Source organism: Ochotona curzoniae, unplaced genomic scaffold (assembly GCF_017591425.1).
Source record: "Ochotona curzoniae isolate NIBS_2020 unplaced genomic scaffold, NIBS_Ocur_1.0 contig_3332, whole genome shotgun sequence".
NCBI lineage: Eukaryota > Metazoa > Chordata > Mammalia > Lagomorpha > Ochotonidae > Ochotona > Ochotona curzoniae.
The window spans coordinates 2,738,598-2,757,923 of NW_024465816.1; the positions used below are offsets into that span (position 1 = coordinate 2,738,598).

General features: G+C 46.1%; 1 protein-coding gene across 1 annotated transcript in view; it reads right to left on the reverse strand.

The window, feature by feature from the left end:
• LOC121156233 (arachidonate 5-lipoxygenase activating protein) overlaps positions 1-7,034 on the reverse strand; it is a 34,178-nt gene extending 27,144 nt beyond the window's left edge. Inside the window, exons 1-2 of the mRNA XM_040979827.1 lie at positions 6,911-7,034; positions 294-393 (exon numbers count right to left, since the gene is read on the reverse strand). Coding sequence (XP_040835761.1) covers positions 294-393; positions 6,911-6,980 — 170 coding nt within the window. The 5' untranslated portion in view covers positions 6,981-7,034. The remainder of the gene's footprint in view (positions 1-293; positions 394-6,910) is intronic.
• Between the last annotated feature and the right edge of the window lie 12,292 nt (positions 7,035-19,326).

Below are 19,326 nucleotides of genomic sequence, written 5' to 3' on the forward strand. Positions count from 1 at the left end.
TGTGTCCTGCCTGTTGCTTTGGGGCCAAATGATGAATCATGGCTGCATTTCATGGAGGTACCTTGGCCCTAACCCCACAGGAAACTTGTCCACCCCCTTACAAAGTGACTCACTCTGGTACCTCTGAAGCTGCAGAAACCACCTCACCCACCCCCCACTATCCCTACTTCCTTTCTTTCTGCACTAGAAATATGCTGAGATAATAAAGGGTGTCCACAGAGCCTCATAGATTAAGTTCAACCCATGCCCCTGGCCCTACTCTGCCAGTTGGCAGCATCAGGATTTGGACTCACTTGGCAGTGTAGACACGTTCAAAGGCAAGTGTTCCTGTCCTCTGGAAGCTCCGTCCATTCTGAATCTTGCTTTCGTGCTCCACTTTTTGGGCGAAGAATGCTGCCAGAAAGGAAGGTTTGGATTTAGTTATCATGGGCATGAACAGGGTAGGTGTTGTGGTGCAGCGAGGTTAAACCACCACTTGCAACACTGGCCTCCCATTTGGATGCCAGTTTGGATTCCTAGCTGCAACTCTTCCAATCAATATGCCTGTAAAAGCAGTGGAGGATGACCCAAGCATTTGGGTCCCACTACCTGTGTGGGAGACTCAGGTGGAGTTTCAGTCTCCTGGCATGTGGGGCAGTGAACTAATAGATGGATTGTGTGTGTGTGTGTGTGTGTGTGTGTGTGTGTGTGTGTGTGTGTGTGTAATGTTGCCTTTTAAAAAACACTATTTTGTTGTTGTCCTAGGACATTAAACACTACCTTCCTTGACCTCCAAACAGCCCTAAATGTTCTCCAGGAGTATATTCAGCAGCTTCCATCTCTTAATCACCATGCCAGATTGAGAATGCCAGACACAGTCCGCACTGCCAAGGGTTTCACAATTTGAAGAAACAGAAGCACAGTAGATGAGAAAATACTCCTCATAGGCATTCATGGCAAGATGAGGTCAAGTGCGTTCACAGTGCTACCAAAGCTCATAGGAGGCAACTGAATTCACCTTTTGGGTCAACAGATTAATCCCTGGAGAGAATGATACGTAAGATAAAGTCTGAAGAACAAGTAAGAATTAGCCAGACATTTGCAGGGAGCAAGGGGCACCAACTTTGATCACTCAGTTCAAGAGAAACTGAATTTGTAATGGTCAAGGGGAAAGAATTGCCTGTATTCAGTCTGAACAGCTTGGCAGGGGTGAACGCAGAGCCTGGGGATTGGGACCTGGTAGAGCTACAAGAGAAGCCAGCAAAGCAGGTGAAGCTATTCTTCCTATGATATGTACCTTTTGTCACTCCCTCTACACCAGACATTTCACTTGTGTCTGGGAATTAAACAAAGAGTCTTGGTTCCAGGAGCTTCTGTTCTGGCAAGGACGATGGATGACAAGGAGACAGACTACAGGCATTAAGCAGAATAAATAAGCTCCAGTGGCACAGCGCACTGAAATGTGGACTGAAGGAAAGTGGAGCAGGGTGAGTGGTTGTCTTGAACCCCTCAGGATGGAGGATGGAGTGAACTTTGGTGAGGAAGGAACAATGGAGCCCTGGCTTTGCAAAGAGAACATCTGTCTGCACTAGGCCCATTGAGTTTGACTGGGACCGCAATGAGAGCCATAAACAGGAATTCAGACTTTGCTTCCAGCTGAGAGCAACCGGGAATTACAGAGAGGGTAAAAAGCTAAGGATGAGCAGAATCAGAAAGCCACTCTGTCTCTGGAGTGGCAGAGGGGTCAGATCAGAGTGCAGAGACAAGACAGGGCTATTTGGGTAGTGGCTGTGGGCATATGTGCAAGGCACTGAGGATGCACAATCTGGAGGGTTTGCTTGCATGGTGGAGGATAAAGGCCTCTCTCTTCCCTCCTAGTTTATACCTTTCCTCCTATTGCAAGAGTGAAAAGGCAGAAATGTGGTTTCCAGGGATGCACCCTTTTCATTCACTGCACATTAGCCCCTCCAAAAAGACATGAGCAGGCAGCCTTATCCAGTGTAGGAACATGTCCCTTTCGGCATAACCACCACGAGACTAGTTTGTCTGATGAGATCTACCACATCCTAGATGTTCTCACATGTACTTGACTCACAAGAGTGCTGCAAAAAGTTCATCGCAAAATGGAATGAGAAGATAAGCTTATTCGGAAGTGAAAACACCCTTGAAATGCATGCACAGTTTTCCCCTGAATACACCTATTGGCACAAATGTTTGGAGAGCCCTAGTATTGTTTCCGACTGAATTTTGTGCCAGCTCTGTGAAAGGGTCACACTGTCCTCACCCCATGCATAAGGACACCAATGGCTCAGGGAGGTGACGTGACTTTCTCGGAGTCCCCCCACCTGGTGAAGCTGGGGGTTCACATCCAGCTGGGCCTGTGACAATGCATGCTCCCTTTAACTCTCTGCTACACTGGGTTTAGAATGCCTATTCTTAATGTCTCTTCCGACCACAGAGTGCACAGAAAGCTCTGATCATTTTCCTTACAGAACCCAAGATGGTGTCCCTTGCCTGGAAACATGTCAGCAGAGCTAGTATTGAGAAAGCCAGGTTGTTTCCTCACCCAGCAGCAAAGCATGACCGCTCTGCATCTGGCGCTGTCCTTCCTCTCTTTGCACAGGGAAACAAACCCCTGCTTTCCCAAGGTCAAGTGCGCTGCCCATGATCTTGACTCCATTTCTACCACCTGCTTCAGGTCTTTTTTTTTCTCCTTCCATCTTCTGCTCTCCTTCTCTTCACACCAAAAACACCTGAATATCTTTTCTGTCCCTAAAACAAAAGCAGAACAAGCCAGCCTGTGGCCAATGTTACTTCTCCTTGCTTCCAAGCTAAAAATGTAAGAGTGAGCTTGCTGCTTTTGCTTCTTGCTCATCACCCACTCATTCCTTTCCTCTGTGATCCTCCAGTGCATTACAGAAACTGTGCGTGCAAAGATCACTGACACAGAGATCTTGGCCAAAGCCAGCAAGAGACAGAGAGAGGACAGTTACTGAGAACGGCTGTGTGCTAGGCACTGCTGGTAACCTAACCCACATGATCTCATGCAATGCCTTCCACAACCACACATGGAAGTTATTAACAAATCCACCTCTCCGTTAAAGAAACTGTGGGCCAGAGAAGCTAAACAACTTTCTCAAGATCATGTAAAAAGGTCTTGAGGTTTTAGTGAGTGGCAAAGTTAACATGAACCAATACTGTGATACAAACTCTCAAAAGAATAACTCCTACATAGATCATTTGACTAGAATTGGTATATGAATCTCAGGAACACCTGTCTGAATTTCAGAAAGAACACAAAAATGGGGAGCAATGTCACAATGCCAAGGGAGCTGAATCAGATGGGAAAGGCTATTTTGAAGAAGGGGCGTAACACCTGACATTGTGAACACAGAAGCAGGAGGCATCGTTCAATCTAGGCTTTCCCGGAGAATGGCCCCTGAACCACTGGATGTACGACACGAGGCAGCAGACTCCAGCTCTGCTGCAGAAAGGACTTTCTGATGGGTGAGTGAGCGAATGAATTGGAAGCAACAGACCTAGTGTAAGTGTTCACCCTCCAGGGTCGGATGTCTAGGCTTGGAACAAAGGATTGCTAGCTCTGGGACTTTCAGCCAAGGGTTTATACTCTCGGGCCTCATTTGCTTCTCAGTAAAATAGGAACAAATGGTCATAAATATTATGTAAGGTGCAAGGATTAGATGAGATAGTCATGCACAGCAGACAGCACTGTGTTGGATGTAAAGCAAGCTCTCCATGCATCTACGAATGGATAGGGAACTTCGGTGGGTTGTAAACACGCTCCACCACCATCACCACTACCACCACTGGACTGTGCAGTTGAGAGCAGCTGGGGATCATGTAAAGAAGATTTCCCATTCAGGCAGCACCCTGAGTTTGTGGTTCTGCTTCTAGGACCCATCAGACCCCAGGGAGGTGGTCAGGTCTTCCCATGGGGTGTCCCTGGAGTGCTTGTCAGTGTGTGTGCTCCACATCAGAGCAGCAAGAGCCTTGGCAGGAGAAAGTGGAGCTCCCTGTACACTCTTCATGGCAGGTGTATCTGTCCAGACCCCCGGAAACCCAGGTTTGTTAGTTCTGACCCACAACAACTTATTTGGAATGTGTTCTGTCTGTTCTGCCAAGTCTGCATTGTGCTGGACCAAACTGGCAGAGTACCACCAGTTCAAAGATCTTGATGACTACAGGACATTTGGGTGGCAGAGGAGGAAGTTTCCCTAAGCAGGCAGTGCTTTACCCATGCTCAGAAAAAAAAATCAGACTCACAGAGTACTCCAAAAGTGCAGAGCCTGGCACTGCCACAGACACACATGGCTTGGGAAATAGTGGATGGTATCTGACAACAAGGAAATGTTGTTGACAATTCCCAGGAGTGGTTCTGCCTGGCATCTTGGAGTGAAAGGGGGAGGGAAGAAGAGGTTTTGCATATTTTTTGAACCCTGAAAGGTAAGCCTGTGGTTGCAAACTTTGAGGTGAATTAGAATTGCAAAGAGGGGTTTGACCATCTATATGACCCTAAAAACTCACAGCTAACAATCAATAAAGGTGTCATCTCCCCAACCTCTTTGGATGCTCTCACTGATCCACACAGGCACATAGAACAGCTACAAAAAGTTTTCACAGGTAAACTCAGCATCCCCTAAGGATTTAGGTCTCCCCCCACAAGGACACCCCGGCTTAGGCAAAGCCACCAAGAGGTGTGCAGGGGCCCTTGGTGGCTATATGCAGCTAGCTCCTTCCGAGAGGCCAGGAGCCAACAGCTCTGTGGAAAGTCGCTCTAGCCACCCATTTGCCCTGGCTGGTCCCCAGGAGCTTGGAGGGACAAGGGCAGTGATGTGAGGACCAAACCATCTGTCTGCCCAGCATGGACAAGTCTGTAGCCTCAGCAAGTCATTCCGTGCAGGTCCTGGCTTGCATCCATCCAGCCAGGAAGCCTTCATCATGCATGTTGTCCTGTCCATGAGACCACTATGTTCTGTCAAGGTCTTGAGACTACAGCTGTGCAAGCTCAGACATTTGACCAGCAATAATCCCACCTCCTTTCCCTATTTGTGCCACAGAAAAAGACTTCCAAAAACGATCCACTAGAAGATTTTCCCATTCATCTCCAGTGTGCTCTGGGTTTGCTAACCCACTGTGGGGGAAGCTTCGGACCTACCAGGGAGGGCAGGTTCCTGAGAGCGGAGAAGACACTCTCACCACCACAGGAAGCCCAAGACTCCACTCAGAGCTGAGAGGGAGCAGGTGAGAGTGAACACAAACTTGTAGGCTGAGCTCCGACATGAGAGAGAGCGCACCAGCTCCCTATCCACTGAGGTCCAGCAGTCATACTGACAAGTAGAGGGGCGGGGCTGGAAAGAGTACCACCTGCCTGCCTGGCCTTCCTTGCAGTGCCTTTACCAAGCTAAGCTGAAAGGGTGGCTGCAGAGTTCCTGCTGTCCTTTCCTGTCCCTGATGTGTCCCTATGTGCCCAGTCTCAGCCTGGCACACAGTGTCTCTGCAGGTGCATGCAGGAAGCCTGTTCAAAATAGCTGTGGCTTGGGCCCGGAGCAATAGTCTAGCAGCTCAAGTCCTCACCTTGAACGCACCAGGATCCCATATGGGTGCCAGTTCTAATCCCCGCAGCCCCGCTTCCCATCCAGCTCCCTTCTTGTGATCTGGGAAAGCAGTCCAGGTCGGCCCAAAGCTTTGGGACCCTGCACCCATGTGGGAGACCAGGAAAGGGCTCCAGGCTCTGGGCTGTTGGTTTCGGATTGGCTCAGCTCCAGCCATTGGTGGCCATTTGGGGAACGAATCAATGGATGGAAGATTTTGTCTTTCCTCCTCCCTGTATATCTGACTGTCCAATAAAAATAAATCTTTTTAAAAAAATAACTGTGGCTTGAGCAAAGAGCAGCCCAGCCAAGTCCCCTGTTGCATCTGTGAGCTGCAGCTCATTTGGGTGTGATTCAGTGTGGAAATGTGCAGGCCAAGAAGCTGCCAACTCATGTTCCATTCAGGAAAATAACTCAGAGGATGCAAAGTTACACCCCTCTTGGGTAGGAGGCCCAAGGGTGTCTCCCTCTGAGCTTAGAAAGCAAAGTCTTTGGCATCTGTCCATGCTCAGCTTGGGGACTGGGACCAGGACACTCAGGTGTCCACAGTGGAACAGCGTGTTTGGTCATTGCTACTAAGCTGTCACAAATGCCATAGGAATCAACATAACACCAGTGGAAATGCTTCTGAAGACTGCCCCAAGTCAGAACTTTCCAGGACAGTTCAAGACCTTTCTACAAGATCTTTCTGATCTGGGTATCCTGCTTGGTTTCTTAACTGATAGCAGGGTTAATAGAAATGCAAACCCCAAACAGGAAAGTTCTCTCTCTCTCTCTCTCTCTCTCTCTCTCGTTCTCCCTCTTTCTCTCTCCATATGAAAAAAAAATACTTCAAATATTACCAGAAAATGCTTTTCTTCATGAGAAACACATGAGCAACTCAAGAAGAGTAATGGTAGGGAGACCGCCCCTTCCCTCCTCCCAGGTCACTCTTGGCTTAGCCTGCAGGTGACAGAGAAGCTCGGCCACACAGCATATGAGGGGCAAAAGCCCAAGGTCTGAGCGGACAGGTACCCCGGGTCCCCTTTCAGGGTCCCTTGCCTCGGCAGGCCACAGGGGTCAGTAGTTAGTACCCAGACTGGAAACTTTAATGAGAACTTTTGCCAAAGCCTTTAGGCTACTTTCCCAGCTCTGTGAACATGCTAAGACAGGTGGAGGAAAAGCCCAAGCACCCCACAGCACACTCAAGGAGAAAGAAACACTGGAGATAGGGCGTGCACACTTGCGGGCACACACACACCTGTCTAAGGCTGATTTACAACCTGCCATCAAGCACACTCTCCCCTGAGCCCTCGCACAGTGAGCAGGGACATCCTTACCATTTTGGACCACACTGATGAGGGTGACGATGGCCAGCAGAACAATGTTGCCCACAGCCTCCTGATCCATGCTTGTTGCAGGTTCCCAAGAGAGAGACTGCTGTGGCCCCGCCTGGCAGTCTGCACAGTGCAGGAAGGGGAAGTGAGGGCCTGTAGACTTTCACCACCAGAGTTTTCAAAGGTCCCAGCCCAATTACACAGCTGCCTCCTCCTCTGTCCTCTTCCTCCCTTCCTTCCCACTCTGAAATCTGCCACCAGAGTGCACAGGCTGTGGCTGTGTACGGTCTGCCAGAAGCAGCACTCCAGGAGGAGAAGCATGGGGTCAGCGTGGACATCTGCAGGGGCCTCCCTCATGGCCTCCAGGATGCATCTCAGACTCCAGGCCCTCTGAGGACCTCGGGAATCTGAGAGTAGCAGTCATCTCTGATCACAAGAAAGAAAAAGAAATGGAGGAAAATGACACTTCTTACAGAGCACCAAAAAAGATGTGTGCTGAATTCTATCCTTCTGCTCTTGAATTTCTAGTAAAAAAAAAAAATCCTAGGGAAAAAAAAAAAAAAGATAGGCTAATAGCCACATAAGACATACTTGAATGAAGCACTAAGTGAATGAATGAATGAATGAATGGCAATGAGTGAACGGCAGGTGCTACCACCTTTTCTGGAGGATAAAAAGAATGAAAGGAAAATAAAAATTAGATCAAAATACTAAAGCTAAACCAATAACTTCAGTAGGGTGCAAAATTGAACTTTAATACCTTAAGGAAGAACTTCCAAGCAAAAAAAGGTTACTGAGGACTGATTTTGGGGGATCCATTTTGTAGCATGTGACACTGGCATCTCACATGAGCGCCAGTTTGAGTCCCAGCTGCTCCACTTCCTACCAGGTCCCTGCCGATGCACCTGGGAAATCACTCAAGTGCTTGGGCCCCTGCACTCATGTGGGAGATCCTGAAGAAGCTCCTGGTTGCAGCCTGGCCTACCCCCAGAGTAAAAGTAGCCATCTGGGGGATGAATCAATGGCCAGAAGATTTCTGTTTGTGTGTCTCTTTCTCTCTATGTATTGTGCCTTTCAAACAAATAAATATTAAAAAAAATGGTTATGGAAACGCCTACCATGGGATTCTTTTCATTGATAGTGAGAATGGAGAGACAGCAGCATTTATGAAAGCACAACAGTGGGCCTGAGAGTGGGTTGGCTGGTCCCCAGGAGAGCCTTCTCAACCTAAACACGACTCTGCTAGAAAATGAGAGGCCCCTGACACTTTCCATCCAGACTCAACTAGCTGGCAGAGTTGACAGAGAAGCTTCTACCAAAACCCCACTGTGAGAGAGAACATTCGCCTCTGTCATTGAAGGCAGCTGGGGACAGCATCTATGCCCAGGAGAAGCCAGTGTAGGGGGAGAGGCCCCAGCCTCCTGCCAAGAGCAGCAAAGGCCATCTTGGGTCCCACTTGGAGAGGAGGACGCTGGCAGAGGCAGTGTGCAGAGCTAAGACTGCTGAATACAGCAGCCAGGACAGGCCAGGCTGGTCATGACACACTTGGGCTCTGAGCATCTGGCACCCTTTGCACAGTCAGAGGTCTACAGAGAAATGAGGCTGATAGGTAGATCTGTGAAAGGGAGGTTGACCGTGGGACTTGGCTCCCGCTATCTGCCGTCTGTGAGCTGCAGGCAGGAAAGCTGCTGGGTTGGAGCAGGCTTAGGGCCTATGGGGGCCCGAGCACGGCGGAGACTTGTGGGTGTGAAAGCTGGAGAATCCAGACTTCCAGGTCCAAGGGGAGAAGACGCAGGTGCCTCAACTCACTCGTGGACAGGATCAAACTTGCCGATCCTTCTCTTGTGTTTTCTATTTAGCTTTTGGATGGATTCAACAACTTCTACTCATCCTGGTGGGGAGGGTCTCCTTTATCTTATCTACTGATCCAAATGCTGATCTCTTCCAAAAGCACCCATCCCCCGCACACATACACCAGTTGGGGGCATTTATTAGCCCCAACTGACACATCAAATTATCCATCACATGGTTATTATAGGGTTTGTGGGTCGATCTTAGGGAGATCACATTGGTAGATGAAACTTATTTATTTTTTTTCCAAGGATATTTAGGTTTTCATAGCGAAGAAGTGTGAACTCCCATGAAGAATTAGCTCTTCTAATGTTTGCCATATCATAGTAAAGATTCATCAAAAAGGAAGACCAATCCTCTTTAAAAATAGTCTAGCTGTGGGCAATAGAAACTTTGCTCAGGGCCTGGAATGATGACTCATTAGATAAATTCTCACCTTGCACATGCCAAGAACCCATATGGGCACCAGTTTGTGTCACGGCTGTTCCACTTCCCATTCAGCTCCCTGCTTCTGGCCTGGGAAAACAGTAGAGTTTGGCCCAAAGCCTTGGGACACTGCACCTGCACATTAGACCTGGAAGAAGCTCCTAGAATTGGATTGGCTCAGCTCTGGCCACTGTGGCCACTTGGGGAATGAACCAGAGGATGGAAGAGTTTTCTCTTTTTCTCTGTAAACCTGCCTTTCCAATATAAATAAATAAAATTTTAAAAACATAAAAAAGAAAGAAATTTTGTTCAAATTGGCTTCAGCAAAAAGGGAAGACATTGGCTCCAAGAACTGAGGAACCAATACTTGAATAGAGTCAAGATGGGGTTGGGCTTTGGAGCTAGGGAATCTCTCTCTCTCTCTCTCCCTTCCTCCATCTATCTACTTATCTCTATCTCAAATGTAGTAATTTTTTAAAGATGTATTTATTTTTATTACAAAGTCAGATATACAGAGAGGAGGAGAGAAGAAGATCTCCTGTCTGATGATTCACTCCCCAAGTGACCACAACAGCCAGAGCTGAGCCAATCTGAAATCAGAGGCAGAAGCATCCTCCAGATCTCCCACATGGGTGCAGGGTCCCAAGGCATTGGGCTGTCCTCTACTGCTTTCCCAGGACACAAGCAGGGAGCTGGATGGGAAGCAGGACTGCCAGGATTAGAACTGGCGCCCATATGGGATCCTGGTGCGTTCAAGGCAAGGACTTTAGCCGCTAGGCTACTGCACCACGTCCTCAAATGCAGTGATTTTAATGGCATACTGCACCACCTCTCTCATCTGTCTCTCTTGCCTCTCTCTCAACATTTGCTTCCATGAACTTCTCTTTGTAACCCATGCTTAATCTCTCTATAGATTAGCATTCTCCACACAGTGGCAAGTAGGTTCAGCTATGATTCTGGACTTTCATATCTCACAGCCCCTGTCACCTATCCAGAATGAACTTCTCTTCCCTAAACAATCAGAACAGCCTTGTGGGCACAGGCTGGCCAGGAACCCATTCCTGGGCAGCTCCCCAGGTGGTAGGAAAATGAAGGAAGGTGGTCATTGCCACAGTCATCATAGGATTGACAGGGAGTCTCCCAAAGAAAGATTGGGAAGGGCGAGTACCATCGTGGTGTGTGACTGTTCACTTTGTGAAATCTTAGATAAAAATGCCCAGCTCATCCCCATCTCCCTCCTGCCCAAGTGCTTGTGTTTTTTGCATTCAAATAAGGACACACTATACAGCCTCAGAAAACAATGTCTGCAGATCCAGACAGGTGGGCCCAGGATGCTCCTGGAATTCTAACCAGCACCAGGGCCTGTGGGGATCCAGCACGAGATGGCCTCTCTTGGCAGTTTCCCAAGCATTTTCAAGTCCCATAAGCAAGGAGGGGAAAGTGTCCAGCCACTTGTTTTTTGGAATGCCCAGAAAACACCTGTTAGAAAACCCAGGCTCCATCCTGAGCTCCTTGGAGTCAGCCATGGAGCAAAGAATGTGCAGGGACCCCGGCTGGTGGAGGGACCCACTTCACCCAGGAAGAGCTGCTAACAATCAGCTGAGAGGGCCATTAAATTGCAGTGAGCACATTAAGATTCTGGCTGCGGCTGCAGAGGAACACTTATCGGAGGTGAAGCCTCTAGAAATGCCATTCATCTCAATAGAGAGCTGCTGAGACTGAGCGAAAAGGAGAGGGGAGACGGAGTGGGGGAGGGGAGTTGCACTCTGCTCAGATTCCTGCTCAGCATGGTCTACAGTCTGCAGCCTACAGCCCACCTTGCGTGGAGCCAGAAACAGTCCAGAGCAACCCAGCATCTAGAGATGAGACTCAGCATGTGTGTCCTGGGGACCTGGCTTGCTTGAGGCATTGTCCCAGGAGCATCCCTGCTTGCTGCCTCCATGCTGCCCTGGAGTCTATGGGACAAATTATTGCCCATCCCCTAGATTGCCCAAAGCAGAGGTTTGGAGATGTTAACACAGTCAACAACGTGTTGCATTTCTAGCAAGGAGTAGAACATGGATCCAAGCCCAGGCCTGGCTATTTTCCAAGTCTGGGGTTCAAGCCACACCACAAGGGCTTCTCAGAGCTGAGATGGTCTGGCCCTTCTGCCTCTGTGCTTGGCAATCCCCTCATAGTCATGGCTCCTCAGCCCCATTGAGTCATTTAAAATAAACAGGAGAGAAAGAAAAACATATACACGCTTCTCAGGAAATAGCACATCCCAGAGACTCCCACCTTCCCCACTCCCACTGCCCAGTTAGTAAAGGTTGCTTAACAAGAACTCTCTCCAGGCTACAAGCCTGCGAGCCCAACCCACTCCCGCCCCAGTCCTGCTCCCAAGCCCTCAGCACTGATGCATATGCCACACTTGTCTCTGTGTGACAGGTTAGTTAGACAAATGTGCTGCAAGTAGGGAAGGATAATTAGCACATTCATTAATTAGAGCAGTGTTAGTGCTTTGCCTGTGAAGGACATCCATTTGTCAACAGAGAGTGGGACAGTTGGGGCCAAGCAGTCACTCAGTGGGGGCAGCCATTCAGGGACAGCAATGGCACTGACCAGCTGCTATTCAAAAGCCCGAGAGCTGCTCATACACTTAGCTTCAGTGTTTCCATCACCATGGCAACAGGGGGCCACTCTGCCCCTCTGCCAGGCAGCTACAGTCACATATTACTTCATTTCCACCTCCAGGTGCATAGTGACATCTCAGGACATCTCTCGCCTTTGCTTCCCAGGCAAGGTTGCCCTTGCTGTTCTTGAGGATAAGGGTCTACCTGTATACAGGCGACATGGGAGGGGTGTGAGTGGTGAGGCCTGTGCTAGATAAGACTTAGAGACCCCCCAGGTCTACAGGCACAGATTACAGATGGTTATAAAACAGATCCTTTTCCTTTCAGTTGATCCAAAGATCATCCAGACCAATATGGATCTGAAAAAATGCTATGAATAAAAATAAGGCAGGGCCTGTTGCAGAAGATAGATGCTGATGGTCTCTGAGAGAACCCTGTCGAGCTGGTTGAAGTGTTACTTCTTCCATAGACACAATCAGATGGTCTTTCCTTCCAGGAGCAGCCCATGGCTCCATATTTAATAGAACCAAATTAAGACAATTCTCAGGCTGTTCAATAGACAAGGAAACAGAGAGAATTTGCTGTAACCTGCACTGCTATTGATTAAGTGTCTGTCAAGGCATTGAGCCGCATGCTTTACCAATCAAAATGTCATCTATAGATATGACTTTCATTCTCTAGAACCTCAAGGTACAAACTAGTCACAGTGTAATACAAACAGGAACAGATGTTCATTGACTTTCACACAACAGCAGACAACCAAGATAGACTCCATAAATCCCCTTGCCTTTCCCATCACAAACACACAACAGCACATTGTTTATGGATTCATAGAATTGGGCAACAAAACCATGAGCACAGACAACACTATGTAGGGTGCTGTGTAGAAAAGCAAAGGCTAGGCATGTGTCCACAGGTTTACACCTTGGCTTTGTCCATACAGGCTGTCAAAGCAAAGAAGGTCAGTAATAGGGATGATGTGGCTCACGAACATTCAGTTCCAAGGGGATTAAGAATTGTGTTGCTCTGGGTTGGCACAATGGCATAACAGGTTAATCTTCTGCTTGCCAGTACCAGCATCTGATATGTGCACCCATTTGTGACGCAGTTGCTCTATTTCCAACCAAGATCGCTGCTGATTGCCTGGGAAAGAAGTGGAAGATGACTCAAGGTCTTGGGCCCCTGGACCCTCATGGGAGACCACTACAAAGCTCCTGGCTCCTGGCTTTGGATCAGCTCAGCTATGGTCATTGCAGTCATTTTGGTTATTTGGAGAATTAACCAGCAGATGGAAGTTTTGTCTTTCCTTCTTTTTCTGTAAAATCTGCCTTTCAAATTAAAATAAATAAACATTTAAAAATAAAAATTTTGCTGCTCTTGTGTATGCTCAGCTAATATGGGATAAAGTAGTTCAATGGAAAAAGGAAAAAATCTTCAATAAAATATGCTAAGACAACTGAATACTAGTGGGAAAGAAAAATGAGTCTTGACCTTTTCCAAAAATCACACAAAATACAGCTAGAAATAGGTCTTAAACCTAAAAATAAAAGGCTAAAAATATAAGGCTGCTAGAAAATAATACAGGACAAAGTCTTTACAACTATGGAAAAAGTAAATACTATTGGCTCCATAATTTCTAAAACCAGTTATGTATTTGTTGATGGATATTTGTAATTACCTTCTATTACTCATTCTGTATGTCCTTTGCCAGCAGTAGGTACCTTAGCCAAAGCCCCTTACCAAATGAAGTGAGCCACATCTTCATTCCTGAAATATCTAAACCCAACAAAACTAACAAAGTCCTATGCATATTATGTGGTTGTTTTCCACTGATATTAATTCCTAAACATGGAGGGCATCCTCTTCAACCCCACTGATTTCTGATTTCCCCTTGGTAATCAGGATACACCCCATGTGAGGTGGAGTTGACTGTTGGTTCACTGGCATAGGGGGAGAACAAATTCATCTTTCAATATATTACAACTATTGCAAGTTCCTTTACAGAAGCATCACTACTCCCTTAGAAACTAAGACTTCTGGGCTAGGAGAACCTATACCAGAGGACACAGAGAGAAAAGTCATTCCATTTTCACCCCCGTGAATTTTGGAATTCTACTGTGGATGAAGGAATTCCACTGTGAATGAGAAAATTCTGTGGATGAAGGAATTCTACTGTGAATGAAGCAGCATCAGGTATGGGTAACTGACTTAGAACATGTACTGTAGCCTGGATGATGGAACTCTAGGCCTGCAAAGTGCGGTCACCCAGCTCTGCTATCACTGAGGCTGTGAAAACCCACTCTGCTTTCTAACCAAGCCACTTGCTTCCTGTGAAGATCAACAACGATGATCACAAGACCGTTGCTATACTTTTGTCATAAAACCACTGCCTTGAACTGAAGAATGGTGGATAGAATTTCATTACATTCAGAATTACGTTCATAGACGCTTAGTCTGGCAAAGTACTAATGTCAGGGAAGGCAGATTCATTTCCAGAGAAACATCTATTCTAATGACAGCAAAACATTACCCTTGGCACCTGCCAGTAGGTGTATGGGCTGGATAATAGGTTGGTTGGGTTGAACTAGGCTTCAATGTCCATTGACGTGTGCGAGAGCTAAATGGGATGTGGGACAGACTGGACAAGCCTGTGGTACATACTGGCAAGCATGGGAACCAGGGTAGGGGGCAGATCTGGTGGGGTTTTAGGGAGTCACCCCAACTAGGCTGCAGCTCCAACTGGTTTGCATGAAGACCTAGTATGAAGTGGGTAGGATCGAGCTGGACTACAACACCCATTGGTTCATGAGGAAGACGGGGCTGGAAACCGAACGGACCCAGCAATCCCAACAACCAGCATGTGCATAAGCTGAGTGGTGTGACGAACAGTGTTGGAGTCTGTACTAGCAAACTCATGCAAGAATCAGATCTGGGATCAACTCAGATGAAGTTTCTTTGGGTATCTCTCCAACTGAACTGCTGATCTTGGAACCCCAACCATCAAGAGACTGTCAGCTAGTGGATTCTGGATAGGTTTCATTGCGGTTGGGACGGTGAGATTGGCAGCAATCCAGAACTGATGAACTATCAAAACTGTTTGAGCAGGGCCCTTGGAGCGCGCCTCATGTTGGGGATGGGGGATGGGTGGGAAGTTGGGTGGGGCTTTTCCCTTTTGCCTTTGCTACTCCCCTAACCCCCAGATACAGGGAAAAATGATTGTAGTAGTGTGGAAACAATGATATTACCCACTTTTACCCTGTAGCTGTTGACCCTTTGTACCCTAATCAACTAAGATTATTAAAATAAACTAACAGGGAAAAAAAAGGAATTAAAAAAAAAAAGCATTACCCTTCCATGACAGGAAGTAGCCCATTGGAATCAACCCAGTATCAGGTGGCTTTTCAGTCACCTCCTCGAACCCAAGGACTGGTGAGCACTCAGCAGGGGCCAGAGCCACGTTATCCTTAGCAAATGGAAATTCATGTCACTGTGTCCATCCATAGCCCTGTCCTCATGGCTTTATGTTTGTACTTTGGGCAAGAGCTCAGGTGACTGGGGAGAAAAGCAAGCTGATATACTCAGAATGCATCACTTTGTCTAATGATTACTTTTATGATGAATTACTTTTACTTGAAAGCAGAGTTCAAGAGAGGAGGAAAGATAGACAGATCTTCATCAGCTTGTTGACTTCCCAAATGGCTACAAATGCCAGGGGTAGGCTGGTCTGAAAGTGGAAACCAGGTAGGTGCTTCTTCCAAATCATCCATGTGGGTCCAGGGGCCCAAGGCCTTAAGCCATCTTCCACTGCTTGCCTAACTCACTAGCAGAGAGCTGGCTTGGAAGTGGAACAGCCAGGACTCAAACTGGTGGTCATATGGGATACCAATGCCATAGGCAGAGAATTAACTTGTTATGCCACCACGTCGACTTCTGTCTACTTAGTTATTAAAATATTATCCTGTGGCAGCTGCTTTTATGGCCAACTTATTCTCATTTTTTCTCTGCAGAAATGCTTAGACTACTGAAATCTAACAAATCTCACAGCAGTAGCAGGCCCCAGAATTTTCGTAAGATACAAATACATCCCATGTCCACACAAAAGATCTGTATTATAATATCTGTAGCAGCTTTATTTAAAGTATTTCCAAACTGGAAAACCAGATGTCTATCAGCAGGTGAGTTGATAAGACAATTCTAGTACATTCTTATCAGGGAACTATTTAAGAAATAAAGACATTACTGATGAGCACAATCTGGATGAATCAAAAACATGCTGAGTGAAAGAAGATAGATCAAGAATGTGTGCCGTGTGATTCCATTTTCATGGGAACACTAGAAAGGCAAGAATAATCGATGCTGATAGAAAACAAATCGGTGGTTGTCGGGTGCTGAATACTGACTGAGAAGGCTCATAATGGAATTTTTAGTTCTGACGAGTTATTTTCTACATCTTCATGTGTTTCTCAAATTATTGAACAAGTATGCATTTAACATGGGTACATTTGCTGTATGTAAATTGTATAACAATAATGTAATTAATTTGAGTGTTTCAAAAACTTAGTTTCATCAGCTCAGTTGTACTTTCATTTAGAACTAAAAGTGCATTGCATGGAAATAACTATTTAGTGAAGGTTCATCAAGGGAATTTATAGTAATTAAACTATGGAATGTACAGACTAGACAAATTGCTGGCTTTGCATATCAAATAGGTTTAAGATATCAGATGGTGGGAAGTTTTGTCACCCAAACCTCCTACACAGACCAACAATGCTACCTTTAGGAACCAAACTAGGTGTGTAAATACCTTGATAATCTCTTGTTCCTTTGTTTGGCTTGCCCTCTGTTTTAAGAAATAGGTAGATTTGATCACCCACTTGTGATTGTAAGGTCAGGAGGTAAAGAAATATCCTAGACCTATCCAGACAACATAGTTTGCATCTATGGAAAACCACCAAGGAAATTGCTCTAAGCTGCCCCTGGCCTTGAATCATCTCCTGTCTTTATCAGAAGCAACTCAACCAGGAGATTGTATGACTTGCTCCAAACCAAAAGAAGTAAGGTGAATGAGAAGAATGGCATTTAAAGGAAGCTATTAAATACAAATAATCTCTTTGCGGGCAGCACTGTGTCATAGCAAACACAACTGCCAACTGTGGCACTGATATCCAAAATGGGAACCAATCTGAGTCCCAGCTGCTGCATTCCCAATCCAATTCCCTGCTAGTATGCCTGAGAATGCAACAGCGGATGATCCAAGTGTTTGGACCCCTGTGCCTAAGTGGAAGACCTGAAAGAAGCTCCCAGATCCCAGCCAATGAATAATCTTTTTTTAAGAAAAATGAAATATAAATATCTCCAAAAAGTAACTAATCAATTCAAAGATAGTTTTTCTGATTCTGCTGGGAATTTGGAAAAGAGTCTACATGAAATTGTGTCACTACATAACTAACACCCAGCAAAAGTCTTAGAAGTTATTTCAAAATGAGGAGAGAATGATGTGATCTACTGAGTTTGGTATGAGAGCACTGGGGCAAGCCATACTGGGATGTGAATTCCCTCTAAGAACGAACAGTTATGGCCATTGTGTCTGCTGTAGGCACTTCTCTGATGGGCACTGGTGAGCATGAGAACCAGAGCTGGGGTTTGGGCCTGGCTAGACAGGTGGTGGTACCTGCCGGCATAAGTGTGGGTTAGATTATTGGGTCAGGTGGGTTGAACTAGGCTCTAGTGCCCAGTGATGTGTCCAAGAGCTGAATGTAATGTGGGACAGACTGGACCAGTCTGATGTACATACTGGCAAACACAGGAATTTGGGCTAGGGGCAGGCCTGGTAGGGATTATTGGGGGCACTGACTAGAATATAGCTCCCGCTGGTGTATGTGAGGGCTGAGTGTATAGAGGCCTGAGTTGGGATGGGATACAGCATCCATTAGTTTGCATAAGAGATGAGTCAGGAAACAGAACTGACCCAACAATTGCAATTACCAGTTTATGCATAGGCTGGTATGGGTGATAGGCTGAGCTGGACCTCATACTGGCAAGCACACACTTGAGTCAGATCTGAAATCGCTTAGGTTTCTTTGGGGATCCCCCCAGCTAAACCACCGGACTCACAATTCCAACCATAAGGAGAATTGCACAATCTGGGATCAACTGTGGAGTGCATGTGTCAGAACTGGGCCTCTTCAGTGGAAAAGAAAGAGCAGTGGATGGCAACCCTGATGTACATGGCAGTCCATTTGTGCCTGTAGAGGACATCTGGTACTATATCAGAGGAAGGAGAGCAGAACAAATTGAACCACTACCCCAGCAAGTGTTGACAGCAAATATCTAAGCAAACTGAGACTCTAAGGTGGACAATGTCAGCTAATGGACCTTGGAAGGATTTCCTCATCCTTGGACCAACTATTCAGAACTATTGAAACCACTTAAACAGAATTTGGGAGCATACTCCACACCAGGGATTATGGGATGACATTGGGTGGCTGTTCCTCATCCCTGGGTACTGAAGCAGTTAGGAGGCTGGGTGTGGCTTTTCCCCTTATCTTCCCTTTTCCCCAAGATACAGGAGAAAGAAAAAGAAAAGTTGGAAACAATGGTCTCACCCATTTTTCCCTAATCCTCCACCCTTCCCACCATAATCAATTATGTAAATATCATAAAAAAAATTAAAAGAAAAAAGTACTAAAAAATAAAAAGAATAAAGAGTTATGACAAAAGTTTGCTGAAGGCTCACCATTTATCCAGAATCTAAGCACTCTACATGCATGATCGTATTTAATCCATTTTCCCAAGACAGAAACTGAGCCTCACAGCAACTTGCCCAAGATTACCAGTTAGTAAAGGTGGAACTTCCAGGTGGAACCTTTGTCTGGTCTGGATTTCATCTATCATGGGTCCTTCCACAGGCTCTGCCTCTCTCACAAATGATCAACTGATGAATATGAAAATGAGCACTCTCTATAGTCAACACATTCTCAACAAATTACAGATGGAGGGAAACTACACAGACACATACACACACAAACACAATCTTACAGTTGACTTCATACTTAATGAAGAGAAGCCATACGTTTTTCCACTAAAATAAAAGAACAAGGCAAGAAATTTGCCCTTTTACTATCTTTTGTCAACATTGTGCCGGAAATCCTAGCCAGTGAAATAAGACAGGAAAAGAAAATTTTAAATAGACATATTGGGAAGGAACAAATAAATGAGATTATTGTCTACGAAGCAATTCTGAAAGAATAAACTGAAGGCCACATAAACTAATAAATGATTAAAGCAAGGTTGCAGGACTTAAGGTTCAGATATGTATGTCAATCATCTTCCTATATACTGGTCATGAGCGTCTGATATTTTAAATTAAAAACATAATGGCAATCTCATTAACATCCTTAAAATCCTAACAAGATGTGTACAAGAGAGAAATCAGGAAAATCAAAAAACAATGAAAGAAACCAAGAAAGAACAAACAAACCTAAAAACAGGATAGATAAATCATGTTCGTGGGTAGAACTCTGAGTTTTG